Here is a 20,728-nt window from a genome sequence, read left to right on the forward strand (position 1 = left end):
ATTTCCAATTTCATTCTGTTTTAAGGAGAATTTCATAAGGAATCTTCAGTACTCGTTCTTCCAAAATACAGCAAGCAAGTAATCAGCAGTTTTAAGAGTCCCTAAGTACTCATTGACTTGATAGACAATTACAGCATATCGTGTTAAAAAAAAAAAAAAGTTAGCTATTTTAGGAGTCCCTAATTACAGATTTACATGATAGACTTATCAGGGAAAATAATACATTTCAAAATGTACTCACAGTCTTAATGATATTCCTGTTTTAAATGTTCCTTGTTGAAGTGCTCGTCCTGTATACTCTACCTGCTGGAGGGGTGAGGGCAGGATTCACTCACTTTGTTCTAAAGCTTGGTCTCTGGTGCCCTGTGCAGGTTACCTGCTCCCCGTAGCCACACGCCGTTCACAGCTGAGGTGTCCTGTGACCAGGTGGTCTTAGTTGTCCATTACAGATGCTGATAGATTGTGTCTAAACAAGGTACATCACTGGCACTGAAAACAAATGCACACTAACTCCTAAAAGTCATGGAATAACCCAGTGGTTTGACAGTGGGTGAAACCGGTCCTTACCCTGTTCCAGTTTATGAGTCACATCGGGCCAGGTTTGTGGACGTCAGCACATGGACGTCCACCTTTCAGGATTTCTCTGACAGAGTTGTCACCCTCTTCAGAAGACCATAATGCCTTCAAGAAAAGGGGACAAGATGCAATTATTATACTCCTATTCCTTTGGCCCCCTACAGGGCCTGATTGATGGGATCCTTGGGTGATCGACTGCCTGCCTGGAAATACGACTGGAGAGGGAAGGTTTTCCCTTCTTAGGGGGTAGCGTTTCTGTTGTCACTGAATGAAGGTTTACTTGGTATCACCAGTATACTGAGCACTGTACCAGGACTTGGAAAGTCCTTTGGGACATAGTTGTGCACTGGTGACCAGGATGACGAAGCTTGGAGGGAGAGCTGACCCTGTTACCCGGCACCTCTGGGAGCCTTGGTGGAGGTCATGCAGGGCACTGCAGCGCTAGCTGGGCACCGGGATTCGGTGTGAAGAGACAGAAATTCCTCCTCCTGAGGTGCTTTCTCCTGTCCACACCTACTTCTTCTCTCACACTTAGGGCTTGGAGGTAGGTGAGGGCAACTCCACAGTTGCTTTAAAGACAAGCTTAGTGCTGTTAGCATCTTGGAGATGTTTTGTTCCTTTGTCTTTCCTCGTATTAGAAAGATTAAAAAATACTTGTCCATTTTATTTTATAAGTAGATACATCTGTAAAGGACTCCATGGAATGATGATGGAATCAGATATTTTTCATGTAAAATAAACACTATATATTTGCATCATAAAAGAAGCTGTATGGAGATTATGGGGTTTGATTTCCATTTCACTTTGCATTTTAAGCAACCAAGAATCAAGAAGTTGAAAATTTATACACAAACCTAAACTTGAATGAATACTGCAAATGACAAACTTATAGAACTGAAAATATACAGAATTATTGGGTAGCTAAGAGCCTTCGGCTTATACATTACTTTTCATCCATGTTTTGATATTCATTTTAAGCCAGAAAGTAAAAATTAGAATTGTTTTCCTTGGCAAAAGAGCGAGTTTTACTTCACATGAGATCACTGTGATTATCAGAGAGGGCAGGACACCGGCCGCTTCTTGGGCTAACAGCTCTCTGTGCCAGCACACCCGGCAGCCCGACCACAGACCTCTCCTCCATGCCCTGCTCCCGGGACCCACGTGTCTGGGAGCTCCTTGAGCCGAGGCTGCAGACGCACGGTCAGAGCTGCCGAGGCCAGGCCAGCGGCCTGCTGTCCTCTCCTGCGTCTCGCCAGCCCTAGAGCATTCTCTAGAATGCTCCTAATTTGACTGGCGTCATCCCTTCACAGACATTTTCTCTCTGCACCATTATTTCTGTCGGCACCAAACAGTTGAAGGCATTGAGCAGGACACAGCTGCTGATAGCATGCCACTTGTCCTTCTGCAGCCCTGACCCTCTCCTTCAGGACACCGTGCCCTTGAATCATCCTACATTCTCCTTATTGCTGGTTTACTTGGCTGTTTTCCTGGACATGAAAAGCCTTTATGTCCTGAGGAATTGTAAAGCTGAGTAAAAGAAACGTGGTTTTGCAAGTTTCTGTTCTTCAATGTGCGTTGTGTTTTCTGGATTGGCGAGAACATCCTCCATCATTTTCTTTGAAGTCATCATCCTCTTTTTCACGTCAATGGACCTGTTTTGTAATGAAAATCATCAGAACGGGAGGGGACTTTTTAAATATAATTCCTCTGACCAAATTTTATGCAATGCCAGGCATCCAGGGAAAATTTAGCAACACAGTGGAGTCACCTCTTATTCTAGGGGTAGCTTCTAAATTCAGCAAGTGAGGCCAAAAAAAGTGTTCAGTCACAGTTACTGAAGAGTGTGTTTGTGTAAGGCCAGCACAGGGGGTTACCCTTCCATCAGCCAGCTAGACGGTCGGCAGGGTCGGGGAGGTGAGTGATGGGTGTGAGGTGAGGGTCCTGTTGTGGGTACCATGTTGTGAACACCCGGGCCATCATGAGCTGGGGTGTCTGCTCCCATTATGGGGAGCACGGGGCAGGCGGCTGAGGAGAGGAGTGGGGTCTCTGACTCCGAGCTCGTGCTCCTTCCCATATCCATCCGCGGTGGCCTGCCTGGTGTGATCACCCAGACTTCATTCTGTTCATTTCAGGTGTGTGACGACGACTTTGACATGCGTGGCTACTCCTGCTGTCTTTTAAAGCTAGGGATGGTTGACTAAGAAAGATTGTGTGTATAAACGTATAAAAGTTGAGATTATAGCAGTTACTTATGGGGCTGTGTAGCAGAGGGAAAGAGCCCAGAGCTGCAAGCCAGGAGCTTAAATTCTTGTCCGAACCGCCAAAATACGAGTTATGGTCTAGCACTAATTATTTAAACTTCTAACCCTTTATTTCCTTCCTTGCAAAAATAACCGGATGGACTCGGGCAGTGGTTCCCAGCCTGGATGGGGAACACTTAAGAAATAAGATTCAGAAGCTTGCCTCTGGAATTCTGATTTTGTGGGACCTGGAGATTTCTATATTTGAACATCTTTGTGCCCTTGCCTCTGTCCTCTGGTGGACTCCCAGGCTCTTGGGATCCTGCCATGTCCATGGTCTCTGACCAGGTGTTCCGACCGGACCGACAGGGCAGTGAGGGTCCGTGCTCCGGGGACACTCGCCCAGCCAGAGGCAAGTCAGGCTCGGGGTGGTCGGAGCCTGCGACAGGCGCCTTCTCGGAACGGAGGCCTTTGTGTCTGTTATTTGCTCTTTCCGTCCGGCAGCACGTGGAGGCCCGGCCGATGGTGTCCCCTCCATGGAGCTCCCCTCCCCGGGGGGGCTCTGACACACCCAGGAAGGGCTGTTGTCTCTCAGGCCTGAAATCCAGCCTGATTCAGAGTCACTGTGATCTGGGCTTGGGTCTCGGGGGCGGGGGGGGGGGGGAAGGTGAGCAGCTCCTCCCGTTTCATCGGAGCATCTGTTACAGACACGACGGAGGAGGGAGGCTTCCTTCCCCTTAGAAACGTGGCAGTTCTGACAACACTGTTCCCAAGTCATTGAACGTGGGAACTTCATTAACTGTCAATTTAGGGTTAGAGTAGGAACCATGGGGAGAAACATAATTATTAATAAATACTTAAAAGCGTTTCTCAAGCGACTCCCAGCATTTTCCATTAAGAATGTCCAAAAGCTCCGTGGTGAGGAAAGTTCTTAGTGTGGGCACACGAGGTCAAGGCCAATTTGAGGAGGGACTGGATGCCGTGGTACCTGCTTTAGGTGTAATCTGCAGGTTATTGGGATGGTTTTCTAATTACCCCACTTTGGAGTCTTGAGTTATAGGGTGTGCTTAATTCTTCTAAATAACTTTTATATTTATACATGTTTGGTTACGAGAACAGATGACGTTTCTGTCAGCAACTAATCAGTTTGATTTTTTAGTCAGCAAATCATGTGTGACACTTTCAGTGAAAATGGAACTTATTATCTAATTTCTTCTTTTAGTAAAAGGGGGGAAAATTAGCTCAAGGATTGGGAAAGCTCAAAAACAAGTCATAAGCAACCGTGGTTTACTTACAGTTTTAGGCCTGTCTGTTATCTCCCTTCATATGAATAAGGAAAATCCTGGGAATAAGGACAGCCTTGTGGCTTCTGTTTATTTAGTATCTTGCTGCACAAGGCACAGTTGGGGGAGAGGGGGGGAAGAGAGAGAAGTAGAAACCAAGAAATGAAATCGAGAGTGGGAGAGAGAATGCACGAGAATCAGAGGAGAGGAGGGGGTGGATTGCAGCATTTTCACTTAGATTAGGTGGGAGTAATCCATTTACATAAACCAAGCACCACTTTTGTCATTTAAAAAAAAAGCGGTTTTCATATAAAAGATCAGCTAAATTAGGAGTTTCGGAAAGTAAGAAAGTAGTCTTGGTTTTTTATATTATCTTTGAGAGAGAATTTGTATAAAAGTTAAGGTTTAGAAGACAAGTGCATCTGCTTTGATTTCTTTCTTAAAAATAATGAAAAAAATGACATAGGACCGTCTAGTGAAATAGCATTTGTACTGGATGCTTTTCGATGCTGTATTACCCTTCAGTTCCTCACAGCACGGTTATCAGTTATTGAAAGAAGTAGGTTTAATTCAATTTACTTCAGTTACGTGTAAACCAATTTCTCTGTGTGCCTGTGTCTCTACGACTCTTCTGCTCCTAAAATTCGGTGCTTCTGTGTGATCTCTGTGGACCCCTCCCAGTTTCCCCTTCCATAAATCAAGGATGTCACTTTCCTGAGTTTTTGAAAGGTTAAAAACGGGTTACAAGGCAGGTTGGCATTTTATGAAGGCCTGTGCTATTCAGTAATGAAAAAAAGAGCCTAGTCTTGTGTTTTTAAATAGATGGTACAAATTCTTTACTTTAGAATGTTTGAAGGAGAGGTGTATGGGATCAAACGTGTATTTCTCCCTCTGTCCTTAATGTCATTACAGCCATATGTCACGTACCACCACGCACACTTCCTCCCAGCCTTTTATCCTCCTCACGGTGGCTCAGACCAGTGCACGGCCAGGTCTACGGTGCTTTCATCTGGTCCCTTGGGCCAAATCGCCCCGTTTTCCAGCAAAGCCCTGGTCTCCCTGGTCCTGTGTCCGCACGTAGACAGGAGACCTTCCCTGCCCAGGATCCTTGTGTAGTTTACCAGCTGCACACTGTGCCATTCGGTCTCTCATTTAAAACTCTACATGTGATAAGTGCATTTTATTATATTTTGCTAAGAAAATCTTTGCCAGCTACTCTGCTGTCTCCTTTTAAATATGGAGCAAAGCCCCCATGTGACATGTTTCACTTTTCACCGTGGCTGCTCAGAAGCTCTCTCGGGTCTGCTCTGTCCACGCTGCTGTCTCTTCTTACCCCAGGGCACTCTGTGAGGTGGAACCAGTGTGATTACTGTTAGGTCCACTGGTCTTTCCCGACTCTTCCTCCTTCTAAATGTTTTCCTGCCTTAGGTAGGTGGTTAGTTTACCCTCTTCTACTATTACTGCCCTTGTTATACTTTAAAGCTTTTTTAGATCAGCTGATATTTACATTTTTAGAATCCTTTTAAAACATTATTTTACTGCATTCCCATTTCAGAAAATTATTGTTCTATTTCATTTATATATCATGAAATCTGACAGCCTGAAACCTAGTACAGGCAACCATGGTGTTTGGTTACATTATTTTCTTCTTCTTTTTGAGGAACTCATTATTATAGCACAACAGGTGTTTATTGTCCCTAATTTCATCAGGAGATCGAGAATAGGTATGATTAGCCTATAATTTCAGTTGTAATGATATGCTTATTGTTTGCATCCTCCAACATTTGGGGTAATTATTTCATTAAATCTTTTTAGCAAACTATGATATAAATTTCCTGGGGGGTGGGGCGGGAAAAAACAAAACAAAACAGGATATACTAGCCTAAAAGTTTCCCATCCAAAATAAAGATAGCGGAAGCTTGATTACTTGGAGTGAGAACATGTGCATATTTCGCCAGTTTGCTTATTTTTAAATGTTTAGTCCTAGATTTAATCCTGTTGCTCTCCTTGCCCTTAATCTCAGCTGATGATCTCACTGCCTATTTGGCTGAGAAAATAAAAGCTCTCGGTGGAGACGCTGGTCCTCCCGTCCCCACGCGCTGCCTTCCTTCCCTGGAGGCCGGCCATGCTCGGGCCTCGCTGGCCGTGACTCAAGGACCTTTCCCCACAACTACACCCTCTGTTTCTACATTGTCAGGTTCCTTCTACGGAAACATTCCCATCATCACTCAAAGAGAAACAGTAGGGAAAACACCTTCTTGACCGCAACCCACTTTCATATCACCTTTTCTACTAAAACTCCTCAAAAAAGTAGTTTATGCCATTGTTTCCCCCTTTCTTCTCTCCCTTCTCCCTTGAAGGTCAGTCTGGCTTGTTGGTGTCTGTCCACTGCAAGCCTCAGGCATCACAGCCTTCGTGCCTTGGCCCCGGGCGCATGGCTTCCCGGCCTCCTCCCTCCTCCTTCCTTTTAGTCTCTACCTGTTGTGTCACCCAGAGCTCAGTCCTCAGGCCTCTCCTCCGCTCCACGGACACAAACTCACTGTGGCATCTCAGGGAAGGATGTGGTTGAAATAACTTTTCTCCACGTTGCTCCCCAGCTCTCAGTGTAGCTCGCATGAGGGAAGTGCAGTTTTAACCTGCTCTGTATCAACCAGCATCTCCCCTGCATGCAGGTGCCTAGGGGTGGCGTCCTGTGAGTCATGTTCATTCGGAGATCGGGCCACGTGGGTAAAAACTAGAGCTCAGAACATCGCAGATCACTGGCTCCCACCTCAAGGTTCCAGACATCCCTTAACTACCAGCAGTTAAGAATCTCTCTGATCCTGGTCACGGCTTTAATGCCAGGCACGGATGCCTCAACCACAGCGTAGAGCCAGCCTGTAGCCCTTCCTGAGCTCTGCGTAGAAGAAGTAAGCACTGCTCAAAGAACAGGCTGCAGTAAGTTCAGTCCTCAGTGACTCACTCCCCACTCGGTCCTTCAGACGTGCCCTGTCAAGCCCGGCGTCCAGCGGAGGCCTCACCGTGGCCCTCGCCACCTCGCCTCTTGCGCCCTTTCCATTGTCCACGCGGCTCCGGCCACGCTGGCCTTCCTGCTGTTGTCCCAGGACGGCTCGTGCCTTCACTGCACACAGGATCCTGTCCGAACATCAGGACCTCTTCCTTGATGACTCTGCCTTGAACCAGGGTCCCCACTGCCACCTGGTCACTTTCTCTTCCTCCCTTGCACCGTCACTGATGCTACACTGTTTCTTTTTTTTTTTTTTTTTGCTGTACGTGGGCCTCTCACTGTTGTGGCCCATCCCGTTGCAGAGCACAGGCTCCTGACGTGCAGGCTCAGTGGCCATGGCTCACGGGCCCAGCCGCTCCGCGGCATGTGGGATCTTCCCGGACCGGGGCACGAACCCGTGTCCCCTGCATCGGCAGGCGGACTCTCAACCACTGCGCCACCAGGGAAGCCCTACACTGTTTCTATTTGTAGTTTACTCTGTCTCTGGCACCAGAAGGTGAGCTCAAAGCGGGCATGTCTTCTATTTAGTTCACCGTATCTCTAGCATCCAGGGTACACATAACAGGCACTTGGTATCTCTTTAAATGAATGAATAATCCTCAGTGGTTGTTTTTATTTTAAAGTTAAGAAGAAATAATGTATCTTTCTTGTCTGTTATCAGTGACATTTGAATCTGTTTTCCTTTTCTGTATCCACTCTAGTGGCTATTACCACCGGGTGCTAATGTCATTTCTCCATAAAACGCTTGCTAAGTGACTGGGGTTGAACTGCATCCTTTCCAGCAGCGGGTAATGAGGGTTGAAATAAGGCTAAGAATGTTGCTGCTCGATCCTTACTTGTAGTGCTGGCCGGCATCAATCTGGGGCTCACTTATATGTTTAAGTGAATAGATCATCTTAATTTGCTTCAGTCAGTGTCAGTGTTGTCGTTCTGCTCTGGGTCATCTCTGTACCAAATAACAGTTGGGAGAGGAAACTGCTTTCTGCTCAGAAGGAGGGAGATGATTTCAGCTTCTACCCCATCCTGGCTGGGATGAGGACCCTTCTCATCCACATCGCTCCCAGTTGCCAGTTCAGGCCATTTTGAAATAAGGACCGCTCCCTTTCTCATTTTCTAGAGGTGAGAACAGCCTCTTGTATTTCTTGATTTTGCCTTTGACCCCTTACATCATCTTTACATCACAACAGGTCTACCACTCATATGCAACCCTAGTTTTTGTTTTAGAGCAATTCCTTGATTTCACAAAAGGAAAAACAAAATGCAATTGCTGTTTTATTGTAGGGCTTCTTCAGCCGCAAGTAACATAAAAATCTGTTCACAATACCTTCATCAAAGAGAGGGTTGTTTTTCCTACATGACAGACACTGATGTGCTAGGCCCACGCTGGCAGGTCCTGGGTCCAGGCTCCGTCATCCTTCATTCTCTGCCCTCTTCAACACGTTGCTTCTGTCCTTGTGCTTGTCACCTCATGAGCCCTTATATCTACGTTCCGTGAAGATTGAGGAAGGGGGAAACGGGCAAAGCAGCATCAGCATCACCTAAAAGTAGGCAAAAAAAGTATTTATAAACATCCAGCATTGCCCTCCCCTTAGACTGTACTGCCACTTCCAGGTGTGAAAGAGGCTGGGAAAGGCGGCCGTGTCAGCCAGGCGTGGGCACGTTGCTGCCCTGAGCCGAGTCAGGGCTCCTTATCAAGGAGGGCTCGGGGAACGGGTGTTGGGTGGGCACCTGCAGCGTCCGCCCTGGCAGCTGTGGTAACAGAGGAACTCTGTGAGAATGGGGGTCCGTGAGGATGCTTTGTTGTGGTCTCGCGTTAGTACAAACATTGTTCGTTACTCAGATAATTTCCAGCTCACAGGGGTATTTTCCATTTCTTTTTTCCGTTGCAGCAACAGGTCTACCGTCAGATTTACTCCTGCCTGAGTAAAATTTTTGTAGAAGACTTGGAATAAATTAGGAGCTATTGATGCTGCTAGTTTTAGCGAGTAGCTCGCAGTAGTTAGCAGACTGAAGATTGATTTTAGACAATCTAAGCTCTGAAATGAGAATAATATGTGATTATCTCACAGCACTGTGGTCAGGCTGTACCAAAACAGCGCTTAGAGGTGGTCACTGTTGCTGTCTTTGTAGTTGTTTATTCGTTCACAAACCACACTCTTTTTCAGCGTCTCCTGCGTGCCGGCCCTACTGCGGCAGGTGGGGTGCAGCGGTTAACAAGCTAGATGAGGCGGATGTCCTTCTGCCCCGGACTCACCTGCCAGGCGATGAGCAGATAGACTAGGGAGGGCATTTCAGGCAAAGTGGTAAAAAGAAGGCAAGAAAGGGTGATACGGTCAGCGATGCTCTCTCTAAGGAAGGGATTTCGAGCTGAGAACATTTTTTCTTGAGACCTAATTCTCCAAATAGCCAAGTTACAAGTAAGATATTCTTGGCAAAAATGCAGTTACTTTCTGGGGAAAAGCATTAATTTTATCATCGGTTCCCTTTTTTTCTAGAGGCAATAACATGAACTATTACAGAATTTACCGGTTTCTTTTCACCAACAGATGGTTCTCTGTCTAATTCACCATCGAGTCAACCCATTACACTGCATCATATACAAAATTACCAAGAAGACTGTTAGGTTCTGTGCATTTTCATTGCATGTGCTCCTTGACTTCGTCTTTGTGTGTCCTTGCTGTGGTTCTTAATGAAATAACTCTTCTCCGATAGTCGGGGTCATGCCTCTCCTTACAGATCCTACAAGGAGAGAATTACGACACCCATCAGGGATCTGGAGATAAATATGCATTGATAAATATTTGATGAAATTGATAAAATATCACTTCAGGCCTTGATTGAATCAAGTGCATTAAAATAGTCCTGAAATACCCAGTAGCCTTCATTGGGAGGCTGCTGAAACGTTGTCCGCACAGAGCTGCATCTGGGCTGGCAGGTGGGCACTGGCTTGTTGGCCTGTCTGTGGGTTTAGGTTCTAGGCCTTTGTGCTGGTGGCCTTGGGAGCGTGTTGTGAGGCACGGTTTGGAGAAAAGTCTCTTTATACCCTGTGTTTCTTTCTTTTCTCATAGATTTTTTTTTTTTTTTTTTTTTTTTACTGTTTGACACAATACTTCTTAATTAGGGGCTTGTTTACAAGTTTTAAACATTCATTTGATTAATAATTGGTTTCTTTTTCCAAGCTCTTTCTGAAAGCTACCTTGGGGCAGGGCAGCTCTTATTTCTGCTTATCCCTCAAGGTGTTTCACAGAGTTGTGAGGGTGTAATAAGTGTCTAAGGCATACTTTCCTATTGTTCAGTAAATTTAACAAAAATCTATTTGAGGTGCAAATATTTGTTCTCACAGCATCATACACTGGGACCCAGCCTTGGTCAGGACTTTTCTGCAACAGAATCGTACTGTAATGCCAATTTCTGGTTTCTATGTCAGCCTCTCTTCTAGACTCTGAGCATCTTGAGGGAAGAGGTATGGAAGGCTCATCGAGTCATTCAGTGAGCATGTCCTGAGCAGTGACTATGTGACATACTAGGCAGTGCCGACACAATGGTGCAGTACACCCAGGCTCGCAGCTCACGAGTCTAATAGAGAGAGAGAGAGAGAGACACTAAACAAATACATCATTTAATTTGTAGTAGAGGTAAGTGCTATTAAAAAAGGGAACCTAACCTACTCTTGGAAGTTAGCCTGAGGAAGTGAAATGTAAGCTGTGACCTGAAAGATGAGTAGGAGTTTTCCAGGCTGAGAGGTAGGAAGGTCATTCCAGCATGCAAGTGCTCTCAGCTGTGAAAGAACCTGGTGGGTTCAAGGGACAGGAAAAGGCCAGTATAGATGCAGAATATTGAGTAAGGGGAAAGATCAAGTAAGACGCATCTAGAGAAGTAGATAGGAGTTGGGATCAGGTAGGCCAGGCTGAGGATTTGGGACTTAATCCCAAGAGCCATGAGAAGCCATTGAAAGAAGCTAAGAGGGAAGTGATGCAGTGAGATTTGTGTTTTGAAGATGTCACTCTGGTTGCAAGATGGGGACTTGGACTGAATGAAGGATGGTGCTGAGGTCGTTCAAGGGGGAGGCAATGATGGCTTGGGTCAGGGCACCCAGTAGTGATGGGAATAAGTTGGCAGGTGGAAATACCTAAGAGATTGAGAATTGGCCGGAAGTTGGGTGGAGTGAAATGAGGGCAGGAAAGATGTCAAGGATTAATGCAGTTTATTGAGACGAATGGCTCTAGAGGAAAAGAAGTTTGGGGACCAGGCGGTGACTTCAGTTTTGAACATGTTGAATTTGAAACGCCTTTAAGAGATTCCCAACAGAGATGTTGGGTGAAGAGTTGGATGCATTGGTCTAGAACGAACAGAGTGTCTGGGCTGTAGCCTCTGAGCATCTATAGCATATATTTGGTGAACGAAGAAATGGATGGCCCAGGAACAAACCTTGGGGTTCTCTGCCATTTTAAATTTCACCAGAGGATGAAAAGCTGGCAAAGAAGAGAATGCCCACATGCTGATGGCGAGAGTGTGATGTCACCAGAGCCAGTGGACAGTAACAGTTCAAGAAGGCGGTAGCCAGCTGTGGTCAGCCTAGCGCCAAGGCACTGAGTGTGGTGTGCTCTCAGCAGCGTATGTTGGGCCTAATGCAGAGAGGTCACGGGTGACCTCAGAAGACAGGCTGATGGTGGTTCAAGAAATGGGATGTGAGCAAGTAGAGAGAACCTCCTGAGAAGTCTGGCTGTGAACAGGAGAAGAGGGAACAGCAGCTAAAGGGGATGTGGCTCCACGGGGGAAACTGGAGTGTGTTTAAGTGTTGGTAGAAAGGGTTCAGTAGTCAAGGGGCAATTAGATTACTTGATAGCCCAAAGCTCCTGAAGAGTGGGAGGAAGATGAGATCCTAACCTAAATGCTGAGGGTTCGCTCGGGGGAGGGCAGACTGCTCCCTGCACTGTGATGGGAGGGAAGCGGGGTAGGAAGGCCCACGGGTGAGCAGGCTCCTGTTTTCTCAGTGAAGCAGCAGGCGAGCCAGTGACTGAGTCCCGGAGCAGGGAGGTCAGTGGGAGGTTTGGGAGAGCCTGGAGGGCTCAGGTGACACTGAAGACAGACGTTGTGATCACACCTGATCCACACTGCTGTGTAATTTTTCCCAGGAAGAGTTAGTTATGAAGAACACAGAGCAGCAGGATAACACAGCTGATTCATGGCTGGCTTTTTTTTTTCACAACCAGATGTGATAAAAGGTCAGAGAGGCAAGAGAGTTTATGTCACGTGCAACAGAAAGTCGAATACTGGTGGATAGACTCAGACAAGGGAAGGGAGTCGTGATGCGAGGGGACTGATGGTGGGAAGGAAGGGAGATCAGTGGCCTGGAGGTCCCCGTGATGTTGGAAAGAGCCTCAGCAGCGGGGTTACCAGAGTAAAAGCAGCCTGACTGCGAGACGATTTGGGAAGCGGTGCCGTGCTGGGTGGCGATGAGATCCGGAGGATTTTCTCTGCGTGTGCGGCCCAGCCGGGTTTGGGGACGTGGCCCCTGAGGATGAGCCGGTTAATGATCTGTGAGGGCAGCAGATGGGGTAGGACAACCGGGAGGGCGGGCGCTGGGGCCGCCTTGGGCGACGGTGGAGCAGGGACAGAGCGGCACCCGGGGAGCCAGGCCGAGGTCTTGCTGAGTGGTGGGGGCTGGGGGGTGGGGGGGTGGGCCACGAGAGGCCAGCGGTGTTGGGACCTGTTGCGTAGGGAGTCTTCGAGGAGCAGGGAGGAAGCACAGTCAAGGAGGGGTGCCGGGAAAAGAGGGCACTTTCCTCTCTGCCCGTCCCGGGGCACATGGAGTGTGAGAAGATGCACGTCTTCTCCTGAAGAAGCTGCAGGGTGCAATGTCTTCACCCCACAGGCAAGTTAAATCAGAGCTGGGAGTCGGAGAAAGTATTGAGATGAGGACAAGGACCCAGGAGCTTGAACAGGAGATGGAAATCTGAGAGCTGGGGAGGGAGGGGGAAGGTGTGGGATCTTCATCAAACGAGGCCCAGAGCAGCATGACAGGAGGGGGTAGCACATTCCAGGAGCGTGTGTGTGTGTGTGTGTGTGTGTGTGTGTGTGTGTGTGTGTGTGTGTGTGTGTGTGTGTGTGTGTGTGTGTGTGTGTGTGTGTGTGTGTGTGTGGTGTGTGTGTGTGTGTGTGTGTGTGTGTGTGTGTGTGTGTGTGTGTAGGGGGGAGGGGAGGAGAGGGAAGGGGAAACCAGACTGAGAAAAATCACAGAACAGAGCAAGGGGGTTTCAATCCTGATACTCTTTACATTGCCTCTTGGGCTTGACGGAATTCATCTCTGGCCTGGATTCATTATGTATTGTTTAGTATAGTATATGTAGTATACTATAATATTGCATATATATTGATAGTAAAGTATAGAATAGTATAGTATATATAGTATAACATAGTATATATAGTATTGTACGGTGTAGCATATGAAGTGTAGTGTATATAGTTTAGGGTAGTGTATTACAGTATAGTATAGTGCAGTATAGTAGAGTATGCTATATATATACAGTATGGTACAGTACAGTATGATGTGGTCTGTATAGAATAGTACCATATAGTGTATGTAGCACAGCACAGCCCAGTACAGAATGGTCAGGCAGTTGGCTCTTCAGCCGCTGGGACACACTTGAGTGGCACAGGGAGGACCATGTCACTGTCTTCTCTGCGCCCCATTTGCTGGTTCAGTTTCTGTCCACCCTTTGGGGGAGCCTTGCTGTGGCTGAGTGGGAGTTTCATGGGGAGCCACAAACCAGACCTCACCCGCTCACCTGCTCAGCTCATGGCTGTGTTGCCTTTGCCAGTGTTATTCTGTTGAAGACAGGTCATGTTCTTCTGGGTTTTTTTTTTCACTTAAATTTCTTCAATGCCTATTCATTTTGCTCAGCCTCTGATGTTAGTTGCTGTTTATATTATCCATCACAGCACTGATATTTTCTGCTAAATCGTTTTATAAAACATCACAAGTACCCAATAAGTGTTTCCGGTGACGGTTTGTTTTTAATTTGAAAAGTCTTGATGAATATCATTTGCATATTTTAGTCTTTCCAGTTCTTCTTTGCTGAGGGTGTTTTCAAGGTATGTTCTTTTACTTCCTGAAGGGGCAAATGATGTGAAAATCCTTCCAGGTCAAGCTGTTTGTCCCACTCCAGGGTGCCGAGGGATAGGCCATATCCGTGGTCCACGGTATTCAGGACATCACAGGTAAAATTTTTTCTTATTTAAATTATTTCAGGGATGAACTGAAACATGATGCAGATTAGCAGCTGTAGGAAGCATCGTAATGACCCTCTGGGAGCCAGACACCTCCCCGTCATACTCCCCCATCGCTGTCCCGAGGCCCCTCTTCAACATTTCCCGTGTTTGCCCAGCCCGCCTTCCTCCGGGCCTTCTGGCCTCCTGAGGCCCGGCCCAGACCACCAGGCTTCCCAGGGCCTCTGCCCTCAGGTGCACACGTGCCCCACCCTTCGTCCCTCGTGCTCCTGAATCCTCCCCACACAGCTGCCCGTCTCGCCACCTTCTTAAGAAAGTCCAGAACCTCCTGCCGCTTCGCCCCTGGCTCTCACCTTGCCTCTGTTTCTTTTTCTCTATCTTTTATTTATTTGGGGAGGAGATAATTCTGTTATAGGATAAAAAATAGCGTGAAGTTATGTTGCAGAATATGCCTGTGTTTTAAATATGTGATAACAGTATGGGGAGGATAGTGCTCATAATGAAAAATAAGTACAGATAAGTGTTGAAGTCCTCGCTGCTTTTTCTGTCACCATCAAGTGGTAAAGTAACGTATAGATAAATTATTCATATTGGTGATCTAGTTACAGAATATGTAAATTAAAGCTGAACAGAATTGACATCAGATTTGTCCAAATACACGAACAGATAAAACAAACACATAGATAACTATGAAGAGAAAAGGATAAATCATATATGTGAAACAAGGAAATGTTTGTTTGGATAAAAGAGATCCACAGAGAAGTCGTCGCTGTGTCAGGTGCTTGCAGGTCTGGAAACCAGTGCTTCAAACAGCTCTAAATGAATCAAAGCAAGTGTTACTATAAGAAGTAATGCTGATGTACATAAATATGTTATATGTGTAAATATAATACACTTACTTGAAAGAGTTCTAAGTCTTTTGTCACAGATATTTAAAAATCAAATACCTACTCTTGCACATGTTTGAAAAAGTGACACAAATTGGTTAGTGTATTACATAAGCTTCTTTGCATTCAAAATCAGACCCTCGTGAATCTCCGTTTGACTTGGCATCCTGGATGCCCATGTTTTTCCACACAACACTTGTATCGTTAAGAACCTTGGTGGTGCAGCATTTCTTGAGTTCTCCGCTCAAAAAGGGGGCTTCCAAGGTGTTGGTAATATTGTTTCTTGATCTGGTGCTCATAACCAGGGATGTATTCAACTTGTGAAAATTCATTGAGCTTAAGTACACTAATAATACTTGTACTTTTCTTTATGAATATATTATACATCAGTAAAAAGTTGAAAATTAAAGAAACCACTAACACTTAAAAGATTATAATATAGCAACCATAAAAAAGAAATTGAAGACATGTAGACACCTTGGTTACTTGGACAAGTGCAGGACTCGCAGGTTATAAGAGAGGCCCTGGTGGTGAAGCTGGAGTTCTGTACGAGGGAAGGGAGGAAGAGAGAAAAGGACACGGGGGAGCAGGTGGGGGAAAGAGCCATCCCATCATCGGGTCGGGGTCTGTGTGAGGTGAGGACCCTGTCGATAGAACCACTTTACAGACATTACTAGGGGTGTGTGGCTGTGAATAATCTTCTTCAGGCTTTTCTTGTGTGTTTATGTTAGTTTTTAAAAACCTAGAGCTGCAAAGTCCAACATGGTAGTTCTAGTCATATGGGTCTGTTTACATGGAAATTAATTACAATAAAAAATAATGAAAATTTCAGTTTCTCAGTCGCAGTAGCCACATCTCAGTTGCTCAGGAGCCGCCTGTGGCTCGTGGCTGCCACATTGGACGGCCCAGAAAGTTCCTCTGGACAGCCCTGAGAGAGCGTACCAGGTTCTGCCTCCTCACGGTGGATTTCTGAGTGCCAGGTACTTCTGGATGGATAACTGGACATCCTAGTGCCTCCTTCAAAGCTTGAATCATTATCCTCAGAGTGAGCCGGCCAGTACGTGGTGGTCGGTCTGTCCCTTATTGTCCTCTGCAGTTGCCCGCCTGTGGCACCAGGGCTGGGGTCACAGACATCACCCGGGCTGCTCCTGGGACCGCCGAGGAGCTCACTCACCCCAGCTGACTTGCCCCCCTCCCCCCCGACCGCGATTCTTATGTGTAGGTTATTCACCTTCCCCTACTTGGATTCTGAAAACATGGACCAGATCTCAGTGGGCACACTCCACTGTGTTTCAGCAGCTTCCCTGAACATTCTCATCCAGTATGGCCCAAGTGGGTCTGATTGCTGTTCTTAGTTATAGTATCTAATTATGAATAATGTGAGAATATCTGACGTGATTCTCTCCAGCAAGTAGCCTTTACCGGGTTGGCATCAGAACTTTGGAAGAAACCAGAAAAATGTAAAAATAAAGAAGTGTTTGTTAAAAAAGGCATTCTATGAAGCTTAGAAAAAAATGAGATAACTGAACATGTGGTAGAAGAATGGGACTTTTAAAAAATTTTTTTACTTTTTTAATTAACATATAGTTGGTATGCAATATTATATATTGCAGGTGTACAACATAGTGATTCCCAATTTTAAAGATTATATTCCATTTATAGTTATTGTAAATATTAGCTATATTCCCTGTGTTGTGCAGTTTATCCTTGTAGCTTATTTATTTTATACGTAGTTTGTACATCTTAATCCCCTAACCCTATCTTGCCCCTCCCCACTTCCTTCTGCCCAGTGGTAACCACTAGTTCTCTATATCTGTGAGTCTGTTTTCTTTTTTGTTATGTTCACTAGTTTTAATTTTTAGATTCCACATATAAGTGATATCATACAACATTTGTCTTTCTCTGACTTACTTCATTTAGCATAATGCCCTCCAAGTCCATCCATGTTGCTGCAAATGGCAAAATTTCATTATATATATTCCATGTAATTATATATACAATTATATATGTATATATTCCAATGTGTGTGTATATATATATATACACCACATCTTCTTTATCCATTCATCTGTTGATGGACACTTAGGTTGTTTCCATGTCTTGGCTATTGTGAATAGTGCTGATATGAACATTGGGGTGCACATATCTTTTTTTCTTTTTTTAAAACATCTTTATTGGATTATAATTGCTTTACAGTGGTGTGTTAGTTTCTGCTTTGTAACAAAGTGAATCAGTTATACATATACATATGTCCCCATATCTCTTCCCTCTTGAGTCTCCCTCCCTCCCACCCTCCCTATCCCACCCCTCTAGGTGGTCACAAAGCACCGAGCTGATCTCCCTGTGCTATGTGGCTGCTTTCCACTAGCTATCTAGTTTACGTTTGGTAGTGTATATATGTCCATGCCACTCTCTCACTTTGTCCCAGCTTACCCTCCCCTCTCCCCATATCCTCAAGTCCATTCTCTAGTAGGTCTGTGTCTTTATTCCCATCTTTCCCCTAGGTTCTTCATGACCATTTTTTTTTCTTAGATTCCATATATATGTATTAGCATATGGTATTTGTTTTTCTCTTTCTGACTTACTTTGCTCTGTATGACAGACTCTAGGTCCATCCACCTCACTGCAAATAACTCAATTTTGTTTCTTTTTATGGCTGAGTAATATTCCATTGTATATATGTGCCACACCTTCTTTATCCATTCATCTGTTGATGGACACTTAGGTTGCTTCCATGTCCTGGCTATGGTAAATAGAGCTGCAATGAACATTTTGGTACATGACTCTTTTTGAATTATGGATTTCTCAGGGTATATGCCCAGTAGTGGGATTGCTGGGTCGTATGGTAGTTCTATTTTTAGTTTTTTAAGGAACCTCCGTACTGTTCTCCATAATGGCTGTATCAATTTACATTCCCACCAACAGTGCAAGAGGGGTTCCCTTTTCTCCACACCCTCTCCAGCATTTATTGTTTGTAGATTTTTTGATGATGGCCATTCTGACTGGTGTGAGATGCACATATCTTTTTGAATTAGTGTTTTCGTTTTGGGGGCATAGATACCCAGGAGTGGAATTGCTGGGTCATATGGTAGCTCTATTTTTAGTTTTTGAGGAACCTCCATACTGTTCTCCACAGTGGCTGCACCAGTTTACATTCCCACCAGCAGTGCATGAGGGTTCCCTTTTCCCCACGTCCTCGCCAGAATTTGTTATTTGTGGTTTTTTGTTGAAGGATGGAACATTTTTAGGGAACTATGAGGCAGGATATGTTTTGTATCCAGACCTCACATCCACGGGGCAGCCCCTGGTGACGGCGGGTGACTGGGCTGCAGCTCTTCTGCTGGCCTAGACCTTGTTATGCTGGAGCAGGGCTCCTGTAAGAAAAAGGAACATCTTCAAAATGGAATCACCTTAGTGATTCCATTGTCTCAGAAAAGAAAAATAAAAAGCGATGAGCACCTGTACTTGGCTTCTCTCTAGAATGGAAAAAGACAAAAATTAGAGAACTGAGTTTTCCTTGGACTTAGATTTTTATATAGAATTTATAAAGCGTTTAGACCATCAGGTAAATAAATTCTGACTTACCTGTGAAAAGCTTTTCTTACATTGAACATTATGTTGTGCTCAAGGAAAGGGGAGGAACTTCTTGTTGGAGGAGTGGTGACCGCAAGGCAGTGTAGGAGGGTGGGGTTGCGGGTGATGGAAGGTCGGTTCCTGCAGGTACTGGGCGTTTCTGTATCCTGCTTTAATCACTTTCAGTGACGGTCTGTCTTTGGCAATTTTAGCTTTGAGGTGCTCGTTACTCATTGACTGATTCCATTTTCAGTTAATACACTGATTTCTTTTTAACAACTAAATTTGTTTTGTTTTATAAATTTATTTATTTTATTTATTTTTGGCTGTGTTGGGTCTTGGTTGCTGCATGCGGGCCCTCTCTGGTTGCGGCGAGCGGGTTTCACTCTTCATTGTGGTGTGTGGGCTTCTCATCGCAGTGGCTTCTCTTGTTGCGGAGCACAGGCTCTAGGCACGCAGGCTTCAGTAGTTGTGGTGTGCAGACTCAGCAGTTGTGGCTCATGGGCTCAGTTACTCCGCAGCATGTGGGATCTTCCCAGACCAGGGCTCGAACCCATGTCCCCTGCATTGGCAGACGGATTCCCAACCACTGAACCACCAGGGAAGCCCAAATCTGTTTTTAATTCACTCTAGGTCATGACATTCTGAATGTCATTTCCTAGGTTAGTCAGTTTACTTATGTGACTCTGTGTATAACTTAAGAATTTATTTAAATCCTCTTGTAATTAACTGGGTAAAAAAATTTTTATATCATTCATAATCTGTGGGTTTTGTTTTCATGTTATTGTAGTCTAAATCTTACATAGCTGTAAAAGATGAAGAATATTATTCTTTAGTGCATGTCTTGGTGGTATCTGTTGAGCATGTCTCACACACACACACACACACGCACACACAGATGCACACACACTCTTACACGTGCTAGAAATTTGCTGTAACACGCCCGAAGTTATTATTATACATTTTGCTTCTTATATGTCAGATCAAGAGATGAGAATTTTAAAATGTTGCTGCATCCTCCCAGAATCCTAGATGTATTATTATAATCATGTCTAGCTTGAGTTTCCTGAAGAATTTAAATTAAACATTCTAAAATGAAAGTTTTTATTTAACTTGTCTCAGATGCGTACCTTTACCAAAGAGTCAGCATTCTATAAGATGCTTTTTACAGTCTCTAGTCCAGAAGATTCTTAAGCACATATTTTTGTGTCTTAAAAAATGAAGAAAAAGTAAAACAAGAAGCCCCCCTGCAGTTTCATACAAAACAACTCAATTGACTTGTGCTCCCAAAAAGCCTTTGGGAAGCTGCTTTTAGGAAGGTGGCTGTTTCAGCTGCTTTTCCATGAAACTCTCCCAGGCAGTGATGTGCCTGCAAGGAGTGAATGTTGTTTCCACATTTCATGTCAGAATTTCTCACTCAGATGTGGAAGGCTTGGTGTTTTGAAAGGAAGTAAACAATATTCTTAAAATAAGTTGTCAGCATCTTGTTTTGTACAGCTGACAAGAACGGTGACATGAGGATGTCGCTGAAGACGTTTGAAGAGAACATACCACTTTCAGAGATCAGGCAGACCCCTTGGTATCCTTTTTAGATGAATTTCAGACAGGTTTATTTTCATTTTCATGTAAATAGTCAAGGGGTTAAAAATAATATTCAAAGCTGTTTAGAGTTCAGTAGAAGCTGCATAAACCATTATTTGAAAGAAATTGCATCAATTCTTATCTGTATGAAAATAAGACTTTTGGCACAAAATTACCACACAATTTACATTTTATTTGAATGAATTTACATAGTGAATAAAAAGAAGTAGGTGTATTTGTTTACATAGAAATATTTAAAGATGACAATACTGGGACTACAAGATGTAAACCTATTTAAGCCAGGGTCCAGGACTAGGTATGTTGTTTTTTCTAAATGAGCAGAACATAGAC

At 44.8% G+C, this 20,728-nt stretch overlaps 1 protein-coding gene across 1 annotated transcript in view; it reads left to right on the forward strand.

Moving 5' to 3' along the window:
* The window catches only part of L3MBTL4 (L3MBTL histone methyl-lysine binding protein 4), a 350,477-nt gene that overhangs the window by 191,216 nt on the left and 138,533 nt on the right, over positions 1-20,728 (forward strand). The window contains exon 14 of the mRNA XM_033837582.2: positions 14,225-14,327. Coding sequence (XP_033693473.1) covers positions 14,225-14,327 — 103 coding nt within the window. The remainder of the gene's footprint in view (positions 1-14,224; positions 14,328-20,728) is intronic.

Source organism: Tursiops truncatus, chromosome 13, assembly GCF_011762595.2.
Source record: "Tursiops truncatus isolate mTurTru1 chromosome 13, mTurTru1.mat.Y, whole genome shotgun sequence".
In the NCBI taxonomy this organism is placed as follows: domain Eukaryota; kingdom Metazoa; phylum Chordata; class Mammalia; order Artiodactyla; family Delphinidae; genus Tursiops; species Tursiops truncatus.